Source organism: Trematomus bernacchii, unplaced genomic scaffold (genome assembly GCF_902827165.1).
Source record: "Trematomus bernacchii unplaced genomic scaffold, fTreBer1.1, whole genome shotgun sequence".
NCBI lineage: Eukaryota > Metazoa > Chordata > Actinopteri > Perciformes > Nototheniidae > Trematomus > Trematomus bernacchii.
This window is the reverse complement of record NW_022987698.1, coordinates 9,991,963-10,009,371: the sequence shown is the minus strand read 5'-3', so window position 1 is coordinate 10,009,371 and position 17,409 is coordinate 9,991,963. Positions and strand designations below refer to the sequence as shown.

The 17,409-nt window shown below is 39.3% G+C and overlaps 1 protein-coding gene across 2 annotated transcripts; it reads right to left on the bottom strand.

The window, feature by feature from the left end:
* Positions 1-280: 280 nt before the first annotated feature.
* Positions 281-16,325, bottom strand: mov10a (Mov10 RISC complex RNA helicase a). Of its 2 annotated transcripts, XM_034139045.1 has the most exons (23): positions 16,213-16,325; positions 15,848-16,002; positions 15,659-15,764; positions 14,807-14,997; positions 12,032-12,273; positions 11,680-11,926; positions 10,984-11,109; positions 10,713-10,875; positions 9,800-9,942; positions 8,605-8,775; positions 6,560-6,707; positions 5,465-5,626; positions 4,873-4,976; positions 4,665-4,762; positions 3,620-3,718; positions 3,359-3,467; positions 3,155-3,272; positions 2,361-2,552; positions 2,205-2,276; positions 1,529-1,654; positions 1,350-1,438; positions 941-1,059; positions 281-811 (listed from the first exon to the last, which is right to left on the bottom strand). In XM_034139045.1, exons 2-23 carry the CDS (start codon positions 15,967-15,969, stop codon positions 747-749), a joined length of 3,012 nt encoding a protein of 1,003 aa, XP_033994936.1. In that variant the 5' UTR covers positions 15,970-16,002; positions 16,213-16,325; the 3' UTR covers positions 281-746. The 2 variants fall into 2 exon arrangements, with proteins under 2 accessions (XP_033994936.1, XP_033994935.1); XM_034139044.1 differs by having other exon boundaries at positions 15,848-16,258.
* Between the last annotated feature and the right edge of the window lie 1,084 nt (positions 16,326-17,409).

Sequence of the window (17,409 nt, the reverse complement as noted above, 5' to 3'; positions counted from 1 at the left end):
AGCTTTGGGAACAGATTGAGCTCAGTTGTGCAGCTTTTCCTTTCTTTCTCTGGAAGTATTTGAAAGGATAAAGAATCCAGATTTATATTAAGCGTATTGTCATGATGCTTTGTAAACGGGAAGTGTTGTAGCTAAGGCTAACATGAACATTGTTAATAAACTATTTTTGAGACGAGACTGACTTGTCCTTCCTTGATTCTCAGATATGGTTCACTGCGTATAATGCAATGAAAGGAGATGATTAATAAAAGGTTATGAAATGACAGTCTACAAAACGATATAATTCAGAAATGACAGTATTTATTCAGGGTATAACTACGATCAGAAAGAAACATGAAATGAAAGGACACTAACATGTTAAGTGTAAAACAGCGGTAAGACATACAGTGACGAATTCCTGAGACATATTTCAGTGTGCTCTTTTTTTCTTAGTCAGAAAATGAATTACTTTAGTGCAGCCATGGTCCCACTAAGCACACTCTGTTAAATGGCAGCTTTATTCAAGCCACTGAAAGAGTTTTACTGTGGAATTATCATCAAAAAACAGCATTGCTTCTTTGCACCAAAATATGCAAACTGCTCTTAGAAAAGTACATAAGCAGAATATATTCTAAATAGATGTCAATGTTATGATTAAAGCTCATCGAAAGGAAAAAGGAAATGCTGATACTTGCAATTCATTTGTATGCAATTAGATTGCACCGCAAATTGTTCTTTTTTCCTTGTCAATTGTATTAAAGAAGAATTCAATGCTCATTTTTCCACTCGGGGTCCATATGCTGCTGGAGGGCGCTCAGCTCTTCCTCAGGATCTACGACAAAAATTGAAGGACACAACATTTGCATTTTCTCACAAGCAGAATATTTTCCTAATGCTTTATGGACGTGATATTAGCTGGAATTATTACAGCTGATAAGGCTGAGGTTACAGCTGTACTCACTGTCAGAATCCACATCGATTTTCAGGGATGCCAGTCTGGACACAATGTCATCCTCCCCTTCTGCGTCTTCAAAGGGATATCCAGTGTATCCCTTCTCCTTCACACAGTAGCTGATAAACCTGCACATGAAAAATTACAAAGTAAGCAAACGTGGACAGAAGTCCTTCAATTGCTCCAAGAAAAATTATCTGAACATGTAAAACTTGATGAAAGATTGTTAAACTGAGCAAAATCCGATGTTTAACTCCAGAATAGCTACTTAACAGACCTTGTGGTGAAGTTATTGTGTAAACTACAATCACATTTAAATGTCAAGGCTCTTAAATCAGTGTCTGGAACTGCAAAAATACACAATTTTAAGACAACTTTCTGCACTCCAACATTGCTACTTGGGCCTGTTTCTCCTTACTTCTCCCAGGTGGGGTCCTTGTTGAGGATCACAGGGTTTCCCACGACTATCAGCAGGGACCTGGCTCTGGTCAGGGCCACGTTGAATCTCTGCAGATATATCCATATATAAAGAAGCAAGATATACAAAATAATTCTTGTTTTATTACCATTATATGTGAAGGAAGTCATAGAACAGACCTTTTCATTTGCTAGGAATCCAATGTTGAAGTCTTTGTCCATCTTGAGATAGTTGATGCTGCTGCGGACTGTCGACACCATGATGATCTTCCTCTCCTGGCCCTGAAACTCCTCCACAGACCCCACCTGATACCCACGAAGGAAAACATATACTGTAACATATTTGTAAATTAACACAATCCTGATTTATTCAATAACACATTAACACATGTGCATTGAAGGAGAAAGATGTTTAGAAGTAGGCCTCACTGATTATTTGATCATTAGTTTATTAACTTTACTGTAGATATAATCATTAATTCATATGGAATACCTTTGCATCAAGTCTTCCTGTTTTAAGGGTGTTTCTTGCTCAATTGTGCTACAGGGGTCAGCTACATAAGGATGACATCTAAATGTTTACTTTGTGCGATACATAGTATAAAATCCTGTAAGATTCTCTCAGTCTTCAGACTCATACTCCAGACTGACTAGTCAGAAGTATTCTATCTCTTAAACTTGTTGTACAAAAATATAATCTTTAAAAGTCTTCCTGTCTTTCTATTGTTATATTCTAATGTCCTGAGTGCTAAGATAACATATCTATATATTAATATTGTACAAAATAAACATTAAATAAGCATCCTTTTCAATCATCCTTCCCCGAACAAGATGACCTGACAGCAGCATTACTAACCTTGAGCTCTTTGAGATCACCCAATCGCTTCAGAGCCGAAACGGACTTCACGGCCTTTTGGATTTTCTCAACCTGTAAGATAAAAGTTAGCAATGAATAGCTTGAACTGTTTTACAGCATCTCTGAAAACAGTTTAAGTACAGCACAATGACTCGCCTGTTTCCTGTAGGGGGCGATTATGCCAATGTCTTTGGCAGAGAGTTTGGGGAGACCCTTCTTCCCTTGAGTTTCTATCAGCTTGGTGAGGTAGTTCATCAGAACCTCAATCTCAGTCACGTTGAAGAAAGAAGGACTGTTGGCCTCTCTCTCATCTTTCCCAATCACTCCATGGAAGATCACTGGGAAACCCTGTAGTGATGACAGCATGATGTCAGTTACCACAATATCCTCATGGTTGACAGGCTATTTGGAGATATTTGTACTTTGTTTACACCATGTCCTTTTAAAGTTTTGTATTTAATCTCTGCTTGCTTTTGGCTTTTGTCCGAACTCGACCATACTAAAATAATAATATGAAAATAAAGCATCCAGAGCTTTTCCCTTATACTCTAATGAAAGTTCAGATTATGTTTCAAAATGTCTTTCCATAATAACATCTCATTTGCTGTAATGATCGTTGTCTTTTCTTCTCTGACAGTCTCCGGCTGGTTTCTGTGTTCCATGTAAATAATATATATTTAAACTATATGAGTGTTAATGACTCATGAGTCTCACTATAATTAAAAAGGACACCAATTATTATGGCACTTTCAGGAAGTTAGGTGACTTTAAAAAAAGAAAAAATGGTGGAGATTCCCTTTAAGGTATGTATAACTACACTGTAGTTGGTCAGTAATATGGGCAGACATTTTAAATCTAAACACTGTAACTAACTTCAGAATGCTTCACTGTGAGATCATATTGGTATTAAAATTGTCCGAGAATAAAGAAAAAGGCTTTTGCTGCCCCACCGTTTTGGGAAGGTGTTCCCATTTGCAGTAGATGTCGCGCTCCCACTGGTCAGCGAACACCTGCAGTTCATTCTCATAGAAGAGCTCATTGGGGACTTTCAGAATGGCAGCATGCGACCTGAGTTAAGAAAGAAAAACAAGAAAGCTGAAGAGCGTTCATCAAAACTATAAAAGCAAAATGGAGGTAAAAACTAAAAAACACACCTGTAGTTTCGCAGCAGTTTGGTCACAAAGCGGGTGTCAAAGTGCCCAGAGTCTGTACTCTTCTGATACAAAGTGTTGTGTCTCATCAGTCTCTCCAGCAGAGAAAGCCCTGGAGAATATTAACGGTACAGCATTACATTTATATCCTTGAATCGTGTATTCTTACACTTTTAGCAGTAAAAACATGGCATTAACTACTATTGTAGTGTGCAAAAGAATACATCAAGACAAAATAATGTAATGTAATCCCCCTCGTCTCACCGAGTCCATGCTGCACTGCTATTTTAGATCGGAGGATTGGTCCCAGCTGCTTTGGATCTCCGGCCAGCACCAGCTGACCCTTCTCTGCATCGAGCAGACCTGAGAGATCAAACAGTTACTAAATGAATCCCTTTCACTACTGGTGATGCTTCTACAAACTTACACTGACCTTTAATCATACAGTAAGACTTCATTTAATAAAACAGTGCAACATGTGGATACATCTTTAAAATGTACATCTATAAACTGTTGGGGAAATATTTTCCTAGGCCCATAACTTTGACCCAGTTTATCAGTTTGTACAATGAGCACCTGCAACCTTGGGCTCTCAGTGTTTTGTCTCCCTGTTCCTGCCAGTTGGCGTCAGCTGATAGAGGTGTTATAGTGCTTTATCTTGTTATGCACAATGTTGATTATTCTCTCAGAACTAGCTAAATACATGGGTCTGGGGTAGAGATCTTCAGAATTGGTTTGGCATCCGTTGTGTCAACTCGTGGCACAGCACATGTCTTGTGAATTCTCCGGCCGAAGCTCCAAATAAACCGTCAGTGTTTACCATCAAAGATCCTGCTCTCCCCATGTCTCTGAGTCCCGTCTCCATTGCTTCAGAAGTTTCCATCACATATATACTCTTGAGCTGTGTGGAGTATTCCAGACTTCTGGGTAGAGCATTTCACAATTTCTACATTTATATTAATTCACCAATCAATGCACACACTCTGTACATTTACACCATTTTGCAAACCTGGCCGGTGGATGCAGAGCTAAACAGAAACAGGCCCTTCAATAGTGTTTTTATTTGTCAGTTTATGGATTTTTTATCTTCACGGTCATCTGTATATTTGTCTTACTCTCTAATGCTGGTTTATTTCTATTTCTATTTCTATTTTAAGATGTTTCTATTTTAGAATTGTTTATTTTACTCTTTTAATTTGTTATTATGTGCAATGCCTTGTTTTGTTTTATGCTGCTGCAACAAAATTGTTTCCCAAATTGGGATTAATAAAGAACGTCTTATCTTATACTTCAGATCCTCAACATTTACCTGCGATGGCAATGACGCACTCCGGCTCCACTGCCTGGCCTCCTTCATCCAAAAAGATGTGGGTAAAATGGTCCACAGGTAATTCTCCAGACACCAGTCTCAAGACAGAAACACACAACAGAAATGTTAAACTAGCAGTGTGTAACATTAAAGAATGATGCCATTGAGTCCTACATTGAATAATGACTGAATTTGAAAAGCAACCTACCTGCCAGCTGTGACCAGAGTCGTAACAATGATCGTGTATTTCATCAGAGTTTTTTTCTCTGGAAACACAAACTTATCTTCTCTCTTGTCCCAGTTACAATATTTCTGGAAGAAAATTGAGACAAGAGGACGCGTGAAAAATGAATGGTTATTTAAACATCTAACCATTTTCCATCCAACCATCCTTAAATGAAAAGCAGAGGAATGAATGATACCTGTTTATTTCAGACTCTTCTATTTTTTTATTATTGATCTACACAAGAGGATAAAAAGGCAACACTTTTACAACAATGCTTTTGACTATATGCAGAAAATAATATGTTCTTAACTTTGGTTACTAATGTCACCAACATCTGGATGTAGCTACTGCAATGAGGAATCACTGTGAACATATTTCAATCTCCGTTTACATTTTTCAAACCTAAAAATATGATGGGCCCTACATACATATGGTATGGTAACAAATGAGTGTACTGAATCACAGGCTATCAGAAGCTCAAATCTGTTGGTAGAGATGTTATCCCCAATAAGAGCTGATTCATGGCCAGTAACCAGATTATCTTGTGGATGATAAACTGCCAGCTGATGCTCACCAGCAGGTCGGCGGGGACAGTTCTGGGGTTTCGGCTGCTGGCGTACATGCGGTAGATGCGATGAGGGTCCATGTGGACCATCAGTCTCTCACAGAGGAGGTCCCCTGCGCTGTTTGAAGGGGCACAGGCCAGGATTCTGGATAATGGGTCTGCCTTGCTGACCTGTCGACGTAAGAAAAGTCTAATTCATCTCTTTGAATTCACTTATTTTGATGCTTTGCTGATAATAAAAAACAACAGTGTCAGATTAAGTAGCAAATTGAATGTCCTTGAAGCAACTGGAGCTGCAACAATTAGTCGATTTTTTTCAAAATTAATTGGTTGGAATTCTTGCTTTTCTCATTTTCAACTGAATATCTTTGGGTTTTCAACTAACAAAACAAGACATTTATAGAAGTCACTTCAGACTTCATTTTTCTCAGTTTTCTTGCATTTTAGAAAACCAAAAATGTATTCTATAAAATATTTAAGCAGACTAATAAATATTGGAAATCATCGTTAGATTCAGCACTTCAATCAACAATGAAACCAGAAGTCAAACTGTCAAACTGTCAAACTTTTCCTCTGCAAAATGATATATTTATGATTAAGTATGCAACTTCTACATGCGTATTCATAAATGTAAGAAAAGTTGACAATTACATCTGCTTCCTTAGGACTTTGTGGTTGTGTTTTGAACAGATATGACTCACAATGGTGTCTCCTAGGCAGCCCAACAACTGTTCACACATTTCTGATTCTTATGTTGTTAAAATGTGATGGCAGGTGGAAATAGTCAACATCACCAATTTTTCAACAAAAAGACCCTCTTTAAACAAATAAGAGGAGCTCAGAAAATCACAGAAATCTGTATCATGATACTGTGTTTGTATAAGACCTGCCACTAACCATTTTTTTATAACTGATTAATATTAATTTCTTGATTATTTGTTAGGTTTATTAGAAAATAAGAAAGATTGGCCATCAAAATATCCATGTCATCTCTTTTCGTCCATGAAACAGTCAAAACTATCCCACCATTGGATTTAGTGAGAGGCTGATTACGTTTTGAGGGTTTAATCAGTCTAGGTATGTCACACTTTCAACAACACATACCTGATGCATAGCTTCAACCAGAGTGATTGTCTTTCCAGTTCCAGGGGGCCCAAACACAAGATGAGGGGCGGGCTTTGACGACCCGGCCACGATGCGCTGGACGGCAGCATGTTGCTCCGGGTTGTTCTCCAGCTGACGGTTGAACATACTGGAGAGTCATGTGAGAATGTTGAATAAAATATATATATATAAATGTAGACGAAAATGTCATTTGTATATGTATAATCAGACGATGCACGGTCGTTACAGAACCGGATGTGAACTTTGTCACAAACATAATCCTCCATATATGACCCATATCTAATCCAGGCAAGTTCACAGCAATAAACCAAACAACAGCCTGTTGGTGCGATAGAGTGAATTAGTGCCCAGAGAGAGCTGAGGTGAAGGCTGCTGAGCACTCACTCATCATTTGGAGTTCATGCACTCTTATCACCAAAAGCAGACAGTTTAAGCTTCTATAAGAACATGAGATACTGCACTTTAAGGTGCTTACGTCTATGTATCTGTACCATACAGTCTATGGTACATACATGATATTGAATCTACCTCCTTTGGGCTCACACAAAGCCATGTAAATATATTTATTCATTATCATAGATTATCTTAATTAATTCCTGAATACATGTAGGCGTGTGGCGCAGTGGATTAGTGCGTTGGTGTTCGTATCAGGGGGGCGCAGGTTCAAACCCCACTGCAGTCAGCATGTCGTTGTGTCCCTGGGCAAGACACTTCACCCCAAATTGCTCCTGCAAGGATTGTCCACAGTATTGAGTATGTAAGTCGCTTTGGATAAAAGCGTCTAACAAGTAACATGTAATGTAATGTAGGGTCAGCTACTCTCTTTTTAACCTTTTGAACTCTTACGTTTTTCCTGTCCTGTGTTTCGCTCTTATTGCTGTTGCTGATCCGACACCTGCATTTCCCTCTGGGGGTTAGTAAAGGGTTATCTTATCTTATTACATGGCTTAGTTGAATACTCGATTCTGATTGGTCAATTCAGAACACGTAACACGTTGTTAATCCAGTAGTACAGACCGCTGTCAAGGACTTATTGACCGTTGTTAAGGACGCTCACATCTGCAGAAAGAAAAGCAAACTGCATGCAGTTTGCTTGTCTTTAGTTTTCCGTTGTCTCCCGTCTGACAGCAACATGGAGGATTTTAATATTAATTTAAAAATATTTGGAGAGCACAGTAATTTGGATGAATGGTTAGTGGCTGATGAGTCCCCAGCGAAGAAAAGAAAAAGACAAGAGGGACAAGAAAACAGCTGAGAAGTAACGGGGCAACACGGAGCTGCGGTCCTTTTTACGCAACGGTCCAGACATAGACATCGAACGGCAAACATATTCAGTTGCCAGTTACTTTGGCATTAGAGCAGGGATATCTAGATACTTTCCAAGGTTTGACATAATGAAATGTGCTACTTTTAAAGCAAGCAACAATGTTTTCAAATCTGTAATCAAAAAGCTCCGCCTTCCTGCCGTTGCTTCGTAGTTCAAACGGTAACAACGGACTATTTTTCTTAGCGGATGCATGTCATTTTAAATCAATAAAACAATTTTTTAAATCAATAATACTATTTTTTAAATCAATAAAAACATTTTCTAAATCTATAAAAGCATTTCAATTAATATTGGGAGTCATGTCGTTACTTTGTTGAGAATGTGGCCTTGTAATAAGCGGGATAATGTGCAGCGACTTGGTCATTAGTTATACTTCTTCTCACTCCTTTTCGAACACTAGATGTGGGACTGTTTATGTTGCTAATGCTGTTGTAGTTGTAAATGTCACTTTGTTTTGTTTTCTCTTACATGACTATGCACTGCAACATTTCTTTGTTTTTTGTAATTATTTATTTTACTTGTTCAAAATAAAATGTATCAATCAATCAATCAATCAATTATGGGGAAAAGAACATCCGACAGGCAGATCAGGAGCTCGACTGATCTTGATCAGCATGACCGCCTCGCTGCACATTATCCCTTACTTATCAACTAGTGATCTATAAGCATTAACTTTGTGTGTGTGTAGGTCTCACACCTGAGTTTAGGCATAGGGAGAGTAGCCACTGCTGCACCAGACGGGAACAGCACCTCTTCCAGCCTTTGCTTTACTGCCAAGTCCACGGCACGGTGCTGCAGCCTCAAGGAGAACCGGTTGACGGTGAATTCCACGTCGAACTTCATGTTGGGGATAAAAATCTGCAACAATCTGAAGCAGGTGGAAAGTGGGAGAAGTGTTCGAGTTAGATACTTTATTCATTTTCATAGACATTCACTATGTTTTAAACGGACATGTGTTTTAGGGTTGCATACCGGTTCCTGGTATTACCGAAATACCGGTTACTGGCGGCTACGGTATACCGTACCGAAATCAGATCCGGTTTTCGATACTTTCTTTTTTTTATAAAAGTGAGACGTAATATCCTTAAACTCGCGCCCAAACCGTTGGAATTACGATGTCAATTTTGCCTTGAAACTCCGCAAACGAGTCGCTTTAGAAAATCTAAAGTGTGGCTGCATATGACTGCCAGTCTGAATGGTGGGGTCTGTAACCACTGTCAATCTGAATGGAGGGGTCTGTAACCACTGCCAGTCTGAATGGAGGGGTCTGTAACCACTGCAAGAAGTTTATTTCTGGGAAAGGTGGCAACACATCCAATCTCCAACCAATGCTGTCTCGTATGGCAACCAAGTACCTTTGTGTTCAGGGAAGCAGCGTGCCAAGCGAGAGAGTGTTCAGTTCAGCAGGTGATATCCTACGCTGTGAAAGGGCCTGTTTGGATCCAAACGGGCCCTTTCACAGCTTTCATATGCTCATCTTCTTGAAGATGAATGCACAAAACTGAACTGTGATGGGATTTGTTTTCTTTCATCAGGAAAATGTTGATTTGAATGATGCTATTTGTTTTATGTGCAATGCCGAGATCTCATGATCCTTTGTGTGTTCTCTGGTCAGTCGAATCTCAGGTTGAATATTGATTATACTTTGTTTTCATTGTTTGTTCAGCACTAAAAGGTCCAAGTCCCACAATTGAATTTAATATTCATTTGACATGTTAACTATATCATAAAGCGCTTCATGGGAGTAATTGCGGGATGATTCCATTTTTCCCTTATGCAACATGAAAGTATCACGATATGTATCGGTTGAGTATCGGTATCGTTCAGTGGTATCGGTATCGTAAAAAATGCAACGATATGCAACCCTAATGTATCTGTAGTGCCGCTCTCACCTCTTATTGAAGCCCAGCTTCACACTATCCAGCTCCACACTGTGAACGTATCCATTGTACATGGTGTCATTGTTTCCACATTTGGTCACCTTCAGACAGTCTCCTCGTAGTACAGATGGCCGATTCTCAGCAACACCAGGAACCTGTTGAATAATATCAGCGTTGGCCATCATGCATGTTTTATTCATTTCAAACACTGGATGTAATGGCCTTTTTTACACTGCTCCAAGTTCCCAGGCCACATTGTCTGCAAGTCTTTCAGTTCTGATCCGTTTCAAATTATTTCCAAGTTTCTGTGAAGACCCAATGTACTCCCAAAAGGCAGGTTCAACTTAAACGAGGGTTTATTTAAACTAAATTAAATCATGGCAGGTGATGTCCATCCTAATTGCATCTCGCCCATTCCGCTGCAGACATGATGCTTGATTCTTATAGTAAATGACAAAAAACAGTCAGAAACGTGTTGTGATCCAAACCTGTAGACTTCCCGAAATCTTAATAGCACACTATTGTTGAAGAAATAAATAATGTTTGGCCACGCTGTGTTTCAGAACTAATTATTAAAATCCAGCACATACTGCAAACAGACACATAACCTAAGCACAGTCTCCCTATATCACTACAAAACCATACAAACATGGAGGAATTATTACTAATAATATTCACCATCTATGTAATATGTCACGCAAACAAACATTTTCTCAAATAAAATATGAGCTTAAGTATTTCTTAAACTGAACTTACATTAGATCAGCAAGCATTCAGAGGACAACAACATTAAAATAATAGAAAATCACACAAAGAAAGCATAAAGACTACTTGGCATCCTTTAGATCATGAAAATGTTTTAGTCTCATAATAATTAGACTTGTTGTTGCTGCTTTTTAAAAAGTGTACTGTGAGGATTCCTTACCCTGAGTGTAAGCAGTTTCTTGTTTAATTGGTCAGGGGTCATGGTTTGATTGTGGAGGTCATAGTTCTGGATGTCCCTCTCCATCTGTACCTCTTCCAGGTGTAGCAGGAGGTGAAATCGATGAGCGTAGCTCTTCATCTTTAAGGGAGCGTCAAGGAGACCCCTGGATATACAGCAAACACGCACACAGACACACATTGTGATCATGAGGGAGTTCAGATCAGAAAATACAGGGTTGGGGAAGCTTTAGGTAAATAGGTCATGCTCTCACTTCACTAATGGCAGGCGTTGCTTGGTTGATGGAGACTCAGAGTCTTCCAGCCTCAGTCCCTTTAGGTTTTTGGGGTAGTTAAAGTTTCCTAATTTCAATGTTGACTGTAAAGGCTGGACCCCAGACCTGCAGAGACCAAAACACAAACACAAACACACACATTATAAACAATCACATTATAAATGAATAAAAAACTGTTTCTGGGACTATTCTGGGTCCATCTGTTGCAATTACAAGGAGCTTCCAAATCAAATATGTGTACCGTAATCTGTAATATCGGATTTCTTGCTGCTAGCGAAAAAATAAATCTGTACTCATTCCATTTTAAATTAGTACAACAATCTGCTGGTTCCATCAGTTACACTCTAGTCTACATTATTTTAAGTTTCAAATCATAGGGGCCAGCATTTAAATAAGATCTTTAAAATGTTGACGTTGATAATCCAGAAGTATGGGCAAATGTGTTTATTCCCATTTAATTCTGACTTTAATATAATTCATTGAAATCCACAAACATTGGTAGATCAGACAATGGTCAGTTCTAAGACTTTCTGCTTCCTCTGGACCCACCAAAAAACCCACAATATGGAAAATCTGTGGTACCTTATTTATAGTTATCTCCTTAATAACCAGCCTTAAAACTCCATTTCTATTTTGAGACTTGAACTGGTTTACAATCAGTTTGTAATAACGTACCTCTCAGGTGGAACTCCCTCCACTATCGTTCTGCCCCCACGCCTGTATGAGACCCCCTTGTATGGTTTGTAAGGAGACACGGGCCCCAGCTCCAGAGCCAGCGGGGTCCTGGCTGCAGCTTCCATATCCCTCACGATGCAGAAGGGCACGGCTCCCGGCAGATCTGCGCAGAACTCAAAGTACATCGTGGCCGGGAAAAATCCATAGTGTTTCAGCGTGTAACGAACCAAAACCTCATAGCTTTCTCCTGTGAAAGAAAGGAAGCAGAGTAGGAGCTGTGAGCATCACTGACCTCCACCTCAGTGTGTTTTTTGTTAATGGCAACAGAGAGGAGGAGTGTTAGAAGTGTCACCTGGAGAGAGGAAGAGGGGACAAGCTCTGGTCACCCTCCTCTCGTCCTCCAAAGTGAAACAGTGCATATTGTGCAGGGCAGTGTAGAAGGTGAAGTTGACACAGTGTGTGCCCTTGTTTGCGATGTGAAACCTGATGAGGAACAACTCCTTCAGACGCTCCACAGTGAACTGGACCTTTCCGCCGATCGCAGCAGGGTCTGAGGTGATTTGAATGCCGCCCTTGTCAGCTGTCATCTTTTTCCTGTGAGACAGAGAGAAAGACCTGGTCAGGGTGCACATCTGTAAAACTTATAACCATAAAAAAGTGTAAAGAATTTAGTCAAACTTTTCCCATTCGATTCTGGTCATGGATCTAGGTCAAAACTCTTTATCTCCCCTTGTTTTTTGTCTCCATAAACTGTCAAATATGAGATGAATGCAAACTTGCCAGACAGTAAAAACATTTAATTGAGTTTCATTGAAATTGTGAAAAATGTTAACATTGGGTGGAGAATTGTGTCTGAATTCCATTATTTCTCTTGGGGGTTTCAAGAGTTTTATTACATTTTTGGATGATAATCTGCCTAGCTTTTTAGAACTATTTGATAGCCATCAGTGGAGATACGACAGGAAATGAGGGAAAAGGAGAGAGGGGGTCGAAAAGATACAAAGGTCACAGGCAAGATGGAAACAGCAGTTCATGCTTGGTGCCCTAACCCTTAGTCCACAATCTACCACTGAAAGTCTATCACAGGGATGAAACATATGGAAAGACAATTATTCACTCTTAGATTCACTCCAGGCAATTTAACCTGTACGTTGTGGTTGAAATCTGAAATGAGTCCTTCAAACAAAATGTCTTTATATGTTAATATGGTAAAAAGTTATAAAACCAAGCAAAGGGGTTCGATATCTCAGAGTAATTCTGCAGTGACTGACACTGTTGTGACACATTATATAGGAGAACAACTCAACTTTGTGACTCCTTGTGGGAAAGGACAAGGAGCAACTGCCCTGAAGTGATAATAAAACGCTACAAGGTGGTAAGCAGAACTAGTTTCAACCAGTGAAAACAAGGATACAACAGATGAGTCAGGGGAAAGCACATATCCCTTCTGATAAAGATGGCTAAGCAATGGCTGTACATCTTAAAGAAACTTAAAAAGGCAAAGTACCTGTACCGAGTTCTACAGTAAAAAAGTGACTGGAATCGTCACAAATTGGTGTAACTGTACATCTTTCTTTTAAATATACATTTGTTAACCGTTATCCCTTTACTGCTATGATTATATATTTTGCCCTATTATACTGCTCTTTTTATATTTGAGTATTTTCTACAAATTCTGTGTGTGCATTGTGATAGTTCTTTAGATGCTTCTAGAAATTATTAGCTATTTTTAACCCCTCAACTTGAGAATTTAGCAGAGCATATTTTGCAATCTGCTTTACATTGTCATCAATGCTAATCCGAAAATACCTGCTTCCTTTACCTGCTATACACAGCACTTGTTTTGTATGTGGTCGTTGGTATTTTTGTGCTGTTGTATGGGAGTCGTTTTTTCAATTGTGATTAAATAAGCATACTCAGACTGATATAAATGGTAAATGGACTCTACTTGTATAGCGCTTTATCCAGTCTTTGCGACCCCTCAAAGTGTTTACATACTACATGTCTGGTTGAGAGGCGACCGCACTTCCTCGCAGCCACAGTCCGAATATATACTGATGTGCATTCCTAATGACAATAGAGTTGAACCTTGACCTTGACAAAGCCACATGCATAATGTAAGAGCCCCTTCCACACCTATCATGGACTCTCAACCCCTCTGCTGCTCCAGGTACTTTCTTAAGGATCACACCTCTTGTATCGAATCCCATGGCTTTTTATCAAGGCAAGGCAAGGCAAGTTTATTTATATAGCACCTTTCAACACAAGGCAATTCAAAGTGCTTTACAAAAATGAAAGACATTAAGAAAATGGCAAAGCAAAGATAATAAAATAAACATTAGTAATGCTCAACACCCTGTTATCTCCTAATGATGACCTCAACTGAATCTATTAATGCATGGGTTAAGCTTGATGTGATCTCATGTGAAGAGTTTTATTTTGAAAAGTAACATGGATGCACATGTAAAAACCGGGGGTAAGAACGGAGGCTTACACCTTACACCTACAGTATAATGACAACATTATACTGTAGGTCAGGGCTTCTCAAACTCCGGACCAAGGTCCGGATCCGGACCGAACTGCAAATCAATCCGGACCGAACCCTGTGTCCCATTATAAAAAATAAAAAAAATTATAAAAAATTAATGTACATCATCATGTACGCGCGTCTTGTGTCTGACGCGTTGTGAGAATGAACGTGCATATATATTTACTTGTGTGCGCGAGCGTGACACGCATAGCAGACCACAAGTTAACTGCAAGTTTACCTTGACATACTGTATGTATGTATTGAATGTGTGTGTGTATACAGGGGCGCCGTTTACCGACAGGCAAGGCAGGCAAGTGCTTGGACCAGAAGGGGGCCCCCAAAGAAGGTAGATTAAGAAGGTCCACAGCAACGACAACATGAAACACCCTTTAATTTACTGCAACGACATGTCGGGAAACTCCATGCATAGAGCGCCAAGAAACTGCTTCTTAATTTCAGTTTCGTTTCTCCGCTCGGGGGGGGGGGGGGGGACTTTACTGGCATTGATCCGGACCAGTGACCTTGTATAAAGTTCACAACTGGACCTTTAATAAAAAAGTTTGAGTACCCCTGCTGTAGGTGATAAGGCACACCTACCTGTTCAGCTTTAACTTGCGCAGGATTTCCGCTGCCAGCTTTTTCTTTGGTGTGAGTACCGGGGTCACCGGGGTAGAGGGGGCAGAGGAGGGTGAAGGTGTCTTAGCGGTCTTCTTCTTGGAGCCAGAGCCAGGGGTGTGGGGCGACTGAGGGGCCCGGGGCCTCCTCGACTGGTCACAGTGCACTGGAACCTACAGCAGGGATTCAAAATATTGGTTGCGTCTTCATTTTAATTCTGTATTTAAAAAAAAAAAAAAAACATATCCCAGTCTTGTTTTCTCACAGCAGGAGCACATGCACAGATTATAATACAATGTTCCCCTTGGCACATGCAAAACGCATAAACATCTCTCCAACATATAAGATTGTAGTTGTTATGCATCTCTTTGTTTTAGGTTTCTTTGCGTACATTTTGCATCTCTTTGTCATTTTCTAATGACATTTTCAGAGGTGGGAGAAGTACTCAGATCTAAAGAATACAAAAAGAAGTAGAAGTACCAGAGTGAAGGAATACTCTGTTACAAGTAAAAGGCATGCAATCAAAATGTTACTCAAGTAAAAGTACAAAAGTATTATCGTCAAAAAATACTTAAAGTACAAAAGTAAAAGTACTCATTATGCAAAGTAGCCAATTTAAGAATAATATATTAATTTGTTGATTATAATTATTGATGCCTTAATGTGTTTAGCAAAGTTGGTAAAGGTGCAGCTAGTTTCAATTACATGTCTCTCAAAATTGTACTTAAGTAAAATATTTGAGAAAATGTACTTAGTTACTTTACATCTCTGGACATTTTGCAGGTGATAGCTAGTGGGGACACTTTGCACTAGTGAAATGACGGCTCATCTTACCTGAGGTTTGACATTTAAGTAGATTGTCTCCTGTCTTAAGAAGGCTTTGTTGGACTTCACTAGGGCGTAGACAACAGAGGAAAAGCTGGGGTCTTTAAATCCTTTCCTGTGACAATACAAACACAACAGGAGTATCATAACAGCCAAGTCCAACAACTGCATGTGACACATGCTGATTTTCCAGCTTACCTGCCCTTAAATTCAGCGTAGTAGATTGCCCGAAGTTCCTCTTTAGAGATACTATTGGATATTCTGTCTCCCAGAAATGCAATAAAGTCCTGCCCGGATTTAAGCGACTGTTGACGAGACATGATGGTGAGCTACAGGCCGCTGCTGTCTGAGGGCTGAATCACAATGAGGAAGTTCAACTATCAACCCAAGTATCACTGTAGCTGTTGGTTGAAATGCGCACAACATTTCCACATGTTACACTTTGCGGCACTTTTGCGCATGTCTGAAGGAAACATTAGTTAAACCGGGCCTCGATTTCTGGTTCATTTTTTCGGTTAAATGGCGATAAAATGATACATTTACAAATACTTAGCGCAGTTTACCGCAAAATTCAAGCTGGTGAACGGTCTCCGGAACGGATACCGGAAGAGAGCGTCTGCAATTGTCTTACAGAGAAAAAACGAAGACACCAGAGCGACTAAACAAAAAACAATAGTCTACACGAAAAGCTTCAGTGTAAACTCTACCGCCTACATATGCCTCATAAATTCTACATTATTTTTTAAAATTCCGTTACGACCTTGTTTGAGGAGTACACATCCTCATGTTTTTGATGACACTCCCTAGGCTCACAGCCGCGTGCGGAGTCATGTGAAATGGGCGTTCCCATCGATTACATAATATAATGTTTTCACAATACTAAAATACACTTTGGCTGTAGTCATTATACATTTAATGGATTAAGCTGTTGAGTGAGTGATACGTTTTGAAATATCAAGCCAAAGGATATGCAATGTGTCATTTTCGCATTTGATTAATCTACTTTAGTATGGAAATTCAAAACCCAAAGATGTATTATGTGCAATTACGTCATGACCATATATGTATGAGAATGACATATGTATGTATGACATAATACCAAAGAGCAGTAAATCTACATATTTGAAAACGTGGCATTCTGCACTACAATTATTTTCAACACACACAGACACCTATTTAGAGCAAAATGATTTTACCCCACTTAAACATAATGAGTTTGCTAAACCAAGGAAAATCAGCAAGCACCACATATTTGGTATGTATTGTTTCAAAAAGAGTTTTATTCTGTTCATTAAAAAACGTGTAATGTATAGCAAAGACAAATGAAATGTACCGAAAGGAGTATTCAGTGACATACTTTGAATGCTTAATTATAAGCAAACCTCAGAGAAATTTGGTTTACAACACACAGGTGAATTTCCAACGCTAGGCAAACATACATCTGCAAAATATATTAATGCATTAGGGACTTGAAGAAGGTCATTGGACCAAATTCACATCACAATTCTCCCTCTTAAGAAAACAGGCTGCATTATTTTTATATGATGCAAAATGTATTCCACTACATTATGGTCTGTTGTCAGGCTGTTGGATTGGGGGATACTAGATTTAATTTAATTTATTCAGTTGTTTACTCTAAATCACATGTGTCAAACTCAAGGCCCAGGGGCCAAATCAGGCCCATGGTGGATTTAATTTCGGCCCGCAGGATAATTTGTAATTACTATTAGATCTGGCCCGCCGGTATATTGCACACACAC